At 42.3% G+C, this 6000-nt stretch overlaps 1 protein-coding gene across 7 annotated transcripts in view; it reads left to right on the top strand.

The window, feature by feature from the left end:
* Nucleotides 1-6000, top strand: part of LOC101075768 (microtubule-associated protein 4-like) — a 53391-nt gene that overhangs the window by 14778 nt on the left and 32613 nt on the right. For 5 of the 7 annotated variants that reach the window (XM_029831267.1, XM_029831263.1, XM_029831264.1 and 2 more), the window contains exons 3-6: nucleotides 585-671; nucleotides 1361-1438; nucleotides 2065-2304; nucleotides 4245-5429. In XM_029831267.1, the coding sequence (XP_029687127.1) occupies nucleotides 585-671; nucleotides 1361-1438; nucleotides 2065-2304; nucleotides 4245-5429 (1590 nt within the window). The remainder of the gene's footprint in view (nucleotides 1-584; nucleotides 672-1360; nucleotides 1439-2064; nucleotides 2305-4244; nucleotides 5430-6000) is intronic. The other 2 variants (XM_029831265.1, XM_029831269.1) reach the window with 2 other exon arrangements.

The raw sequence follows: 6000 nt of genomic DNA, 5'->3' as shown, positions 1-6000 counted from the left end.
ATTAGCATTAATAATCAAAGTGATGTAAACTTTACGTTATTCCTATAACTGTGATGTCATCTATTCTGTTGATGCAATTAAATATGATTTTTTTCCCCATTCACATGCTTGATACATGCAGCTTTTTGGCATATAAAAGTTCTACAGTTCACAGGAAGACAATTTGGATAAATATGTCCATATGTTTTTCCTTCCTGATGTATGAGTGTTGATTAAAACATCACTATTAAACCTAAATACAGCAAGTTCACCTTTTTTTTTTTTAAATTGGAACTGTCATCAGAAGTCAAACATGAAGTTGTTTCAAGATTTTTAATCTGAAATTTAACCAACATTAATTCAAACTCCCTGAGAACCTGATATATTTATTAGGTAATCAATTAATTATATGCTTTGGGAAGAGTAAACAACCAATTTGTGTTTGTTAGTTCCTAAATCATGCACCCACAGCATGATATTATCATGATTTATAAGTTTTTTGACATCTTAGCTTTAGCTGTAGTCACTGACATGGGCTAATTAAGTAACTTTTAACCTGGGCTCTTAACTGTGATAAGTGGTGATAATTCTCTTTTCTGCTTTAGTTCCAGGTCTTATGTCCTCAACAGTGCCGTCAGGAGGGCGCCAGGACCCACCAGGACAGGCTTCCTTCAGCTCCGACTACATGTCTGGTGAGGGTACAGGAAGTTTTTAGTGCCACTAAAGCTGTTTCCCACTTCCCACATCACATATTTGCACTTTCAAGTTTACTTCCGAGTGACACTGTTGCCTCCTGTGTCATTTAAAGCTAAAATATCGTTTTCCAGTTGTGATAGTTCTCATTTTATTCTCACAGAAACATCCCAGTTGTTCAGATAAAGGTCGCCATTATCCTAATGTGGATATCAAAGGATGTGTTTCTGTTCCCTGATGCCCGTTTCTTTAGCCTGTGTTTTCTCTTGTTCCTGGTTTGGAGGCTTTTTAGCAGTTTAACTGAAATGATAAGTTGGTCATGACATGATTGTGCTAAAGTGATAGAAGTTTGGGTAAATTCCAGTGGGGGGAAAACCCTCAAAAGGGAAAGGGAAAAAGAACTTTTTCCTCTGAATTATTTAATATTCTCCTCTTCATGATCAGCCACGTTGCATCATTTCATTCTGTAGCCATTCACCTGTGTTTGTTCTCTTCCCCCCTCATTTTTCTTCATTGTTCGTCTTTACTGTCCTGTCTGATTTCCCAATTGTTCCTCCATCCTTCTTTCTTTCTTTCTTTCTTTCTTTCTTTCTTTCTTTCTTTCTTTTTTTCTTTCTTTCTTTCTTTCTTTCTTTCTTTCTTTCTTTCTTTCTTTCTTTCTTTCTTTCTTTCTTTCTTTCTTTCTCAGGTCCTCTGCTGAGCGGTAGGACAGATCAGTGGACCATGAACAAGACAAAGGACAGTGGACTACCTGACTCATTTCTAGGTCTCCTTCCCTTTATCCCCATCTTGTGCCCTCCATACTTTCGACTCAAACCCATTCAGTCTCTCTCTGATCAGTGGTTTTTTTCGTGGCTGTTGTTTCTGTGAACTTCTTTGCAGTTGTGTCCATTCCACTGTACAAGGGAGAACTTATTGGTTGTTAAATGAAAGTTGAGCTCTAAAATGTCCAAGTTTTTGTGTTATAACATTAATTAACAGTGATGTTGAGCCACTGGGTCTCTCTGAGCTGGTGTAATCAATCCTTGAGAGCCATATTCAAGACAACCAAAATGAATCTTAAGAGGACAGAATGACTGTGAAATTCACTGAGAATTCAGAGAAGCCAGGGTCCTACAAGTTAAATTACCATGGCAATAGCATAGCAGGCTAGCTAGTTTCCATCGCACAGGACCCTCTGATTGTTTTTTGGGTTTTTTTGCATGTGATAAAAGCAAGCAGACATTTTCTTTTCCACTTAAAGTAAAAACAGTGGATTTGAATATGCAATATAAGTACAGCATATTTTTGTCTCTGTGGACTCCCAAACCTATTGCTTTAAAAGCATAATAATACAGATAATACCCTAATTTATAGATACATTTTGGTTATGTATCTCTATGTCTTCATCAGGCTTCTCCCAGTCTGGTGTGGGAGGAACATTGGGATCCAGCTTGCCACCATTCCAGACCAGTATGAGTTCGACTCTTGGCCAGACGGGGATAGGGCCAGCTATGGACACCCAAAAGAGTTCAGGCCTGTTTGGTGTGGACAATAAAACCCCAGGCAGCACGAGTGGAAGCAGCACAGTCAAAAACTCTGATGTGATCTCTTCTGGTGGACCAGGAATCCACACTCTGGATTATTCTGCAGGTATTACGAGTTGTGGCCGAGTGTTAGAGCACTGGTGTTTGGCTATCTGTGAACCCCTTCAGTTTTTTTTAAATGTAGATAAAAAAGAACACAATCAAATAGAAAATAATACAACACCTGATCATTTAGTTCCTGATGCGCAATCATCAAAACTTTAGCTAATGTGGTTAGTTTAGAGTTAGGTGGTGTTAGAGGGTGAGGTGAGCACCATAATGTAATCATGGTGATTTCACACTCATTAAAGGAATCTCGTTAAGTGAGTCCATCTACTTTTTACCTGTTTCTTGGTCAGTGCTCACCTGTACGCTGACAGAAGGAGCTTCACATATGTATATGTACAGTAACATGTTTGCTCCTCAGTGAAATTGTTGTGGAGTTTGTGTGAGGGCGTCCGCCTCCAGATCCTCTAAGGAAGCGCGGCCTAAATTTCATGCCAGCAGATCTTCACACCTGAGGTCACAGGAAGCCCTGAAAGCTCAGGGGTTCTCGCTCTGGCTGAACCCATTAACCGTATATCCATCATGATTGTGATAGGCTTTAAAAACTCATTGCTGGGACCCCCATTCTGAAAGCAGGGGCTCTCGGTATTGCCACTTACAAAACATGCTATTTCATATTTGTTTCATCAGATCTTCTCTTCACACTTTTAGGAGGCATTGGATAATGCTGAAATTGGATAGGCAACTGTTGTGCCTATTGTGTTTGAGCACTGGATAGATTCTTGTTGTCGGGGCAGCAGAGGCAGTGTAGTTGTAAGAGAAAAAGCCTGACTGGCTTTGGGCAGCAGAGGGCAGCCTTTTCTAATTGTTTTGACAGTCTGCAGCGCGCCTGCAGCTCACTGGTTGTCTCATGGCTGTAACCTTTCTTTATGCACCCACAGATGGGACTCTTGCACCAAAACTGAGAGAAATGTACTGAGACAGGGTGGCGACACCCTCCACTGGACTTTTGAAATGACTCAGCATTTTAAATTGCACCAGGCCTTATTATTAAATATTTACCAGCTTTCAGTGAGAGTTTTATTTTCTATTTCTTCCACTCTCCACAGTGCCGCTGCAACAGCTTACAGCCTTCTACGGATAAAGGCTCCAGTTATGCAACCTTCCTCATTCTATTTTGCCTGCCGCAGAAAGCAGTATCAAGCATTACTGATCCAAAAAGCAAGAAAATGCAGCCTGTGCATGTGCATTTGCTACTCGGCAACTATGAGTCTTTTTATTTTTGCCATACATTTTTCTTGAACTTTAGCCTCTACAGAACGAGGTTGAAGTGATGTAATTACATGCTACTTTGTGCTAGCATTGTTTGTAATATAATTATGTATTTAATATGCTCCAATCCCATTACATACTTTTGATTCCATACAGTTACATACTAGCCATGCAGCAGAGAGGTGAACCACACAACCACCTGGCTGTCGTGCATGTGACAAAAGTACTTGGTCTCCACTAGATATATATGCAGACATACATATATACACACACACGTGTATATGTATATATACATACACACACCTGCTTTTTGGCAGGTGACACTCTGACAGTTGGTTCCTCCTCTTAAGCTCTGTTTCCACCTGGCAGTATGGTTCAGTATGGTACAGTTGGCATTTATTGTCGTTTTCCATTAGAATATGTCTATTGCTGCACCAACAGAGCAGCATGGTTTAGCATATGTAAAGCTAGCTAAGCTAAACCCAGCTAAGACTTAGTTGACAACTAAGAACTCTCCTTTTCTGCAGATTTCAAACTTTTTTACTAAACTAAGGCGTCAGACCTTATTGTTAAATTAACTAAAGAGCGGTCACATTACACTGCGTATGAAGCTTTCACAGATGTTTGTCTTACACACCCTGTAGATCAAGGTGCACCATAGTGTACTATAATGAACCATGTACTGCTTAGTAGGAACATAGCTTTATAAAATCCTCCCCCCCTTGGCAGCTCACCTCCTTTCTCCAAGTGGCTCAATGGATGACATCAGTCCCACTTCCTTCAAGCCCGCACCCTTCAGCCCTGACAGTGTGGGGCAGGGGGTTCAGGAAAGCCAGCAACAGCAGACAAAAAGGAATGGCTATGACAGTGTCTACGACTTCTTGGACACCCGGGAGAATAACGTCAGACATGGGATGCAGGATAAGAGTGGACAGGAGGCAGACGAGGACGAGGATGACGATGAGAGCTGGGAGTGTGAGTTCAGAGAGAGTGGAGGAGGGGGTCGTGTGAAAAGCAAGAAGATTAAGAGTCGGGCAAGGCTTCCAGAGGAGTGGGGAGCGCCCATATTGTCCATCTCATCCACACTCTCTACCAGTACGTCTACAACTGTGAACTCCAGGCCTTCAGACCTCACCGATAGTCCCCATTCCATCCCTGGATCAGATTTATCCTCACGTTCTTATGAGCCGATGTGTGTAGACCATTTCCCCACGCCTGTTGAGGTTGATCAAAAAGCAAACAAAGTGAATGTTTCAAGTAAACCTGAACCTATGATTGGCAAAAGTGGTCCTGCTGGGCTTATACATGATAGTCTGTCACTGATGACAGGAGACAATCTGAGTCCAGTCTCACAAACCTTTTCTTTCCTAGATTCAGTCCTTCAGACTCCTCCAGGCTCCACTCCTGATTCTCAGACCACCACTCCTGTCACTAATACCTCCTCACTTGCTGCTGCTACTGCTTTGAAAAAGTCCAGCCCTACAGAAACCCTCATTTCCACTTCACAGGCTAATTCCATTATCAAGAACACATCAGACCTTACATCTATGTCTGCTTTGTCTGGTCCATTGCCATTAGGCCCTACAGCTACGCCCCTTCCAGCAGCTGTAGTAGGCTCATCCCTAAACGTCAATGCCAAGCCCTTCTTCCCCTCAGCTATATGCACTTCAGCTGCCTCTGTAAACATCACTTCTCCATCAATCCCATCCTTTACTTCTCCAGCTCCTACCTGTAAAAACGAATCCACTCCAACATCCGCTTTAGACACTGTGCCTAAGAATACCGCCACAGCCATTTGTCCAGCAGCAGCCACCCCACCTCTCTCCATCACCCCTGCAGCCCCCACTTCCACCTCTCTCCTTGCACTCTCAGAGCACCAGGAGTCCTCGCCGTCACAGCTCCCCCCAGTGGAAGGTTGGTGAACTATAGGAAAGACAATGAGGGCAGAGTTATGCTAATTAATGTATTTTAGGATAGCAGCCGATAGCTAATGTCTGTGTCCCTCAGTGCATGGCTCTTGTCTGTTGATTGGGTCCCAGTCTTGATTGGTACTTGATCTTGCCCTCCTGGTGTTTGTATCAACCAGGGCCCGACAGATAGATGCAGAACACTGCAGGTTGAACCCTTAAATTTTGATTTTATTTGATTTTATACATATATAAATCAAATAACATGCTTGGAGAGCAGTGTAAATACACTAGTCGGGCCCTAAAAGTACAAAACTGCCAGGGTGAAACGATAACTTGACTGATATCCTCTGCCAGCCTCTGTATCTGTCCCTGTGATCATAATAATACTCTTACTTGATTCACCACTGATATCTCTACTAGCTACACTTCTTCAAAGCTCTGTTATGTAGTTTAATTGTCTCTGTGATTTTACGCTTCTCTTTTTGATAGTCTCAGCACACGTCCTGGGTCCTTGTGTTGCCATGCCTGCCATCATCTTGACATAAAATCAGTCAAATTGCAGATGGAAAAGCATC

The sequence above is a fragment of the Takifugu rubripes genome, chromosome 22, assembly GCF_901000725.2.
Source record: "Takifugu rubripes chromosome 22, fTakRub1.2, whole genome shotgun sequence".
Lineage (NCBI taxonomy): Eukaryota > Metazoa > Chordata > Actinopteri > Tetraodontiformes > Tetraodontidae > Takifugu > Takifugu rubripes.
This window is presented reverse-complemented; position numbering and strand designations above follow the sequence as displayed.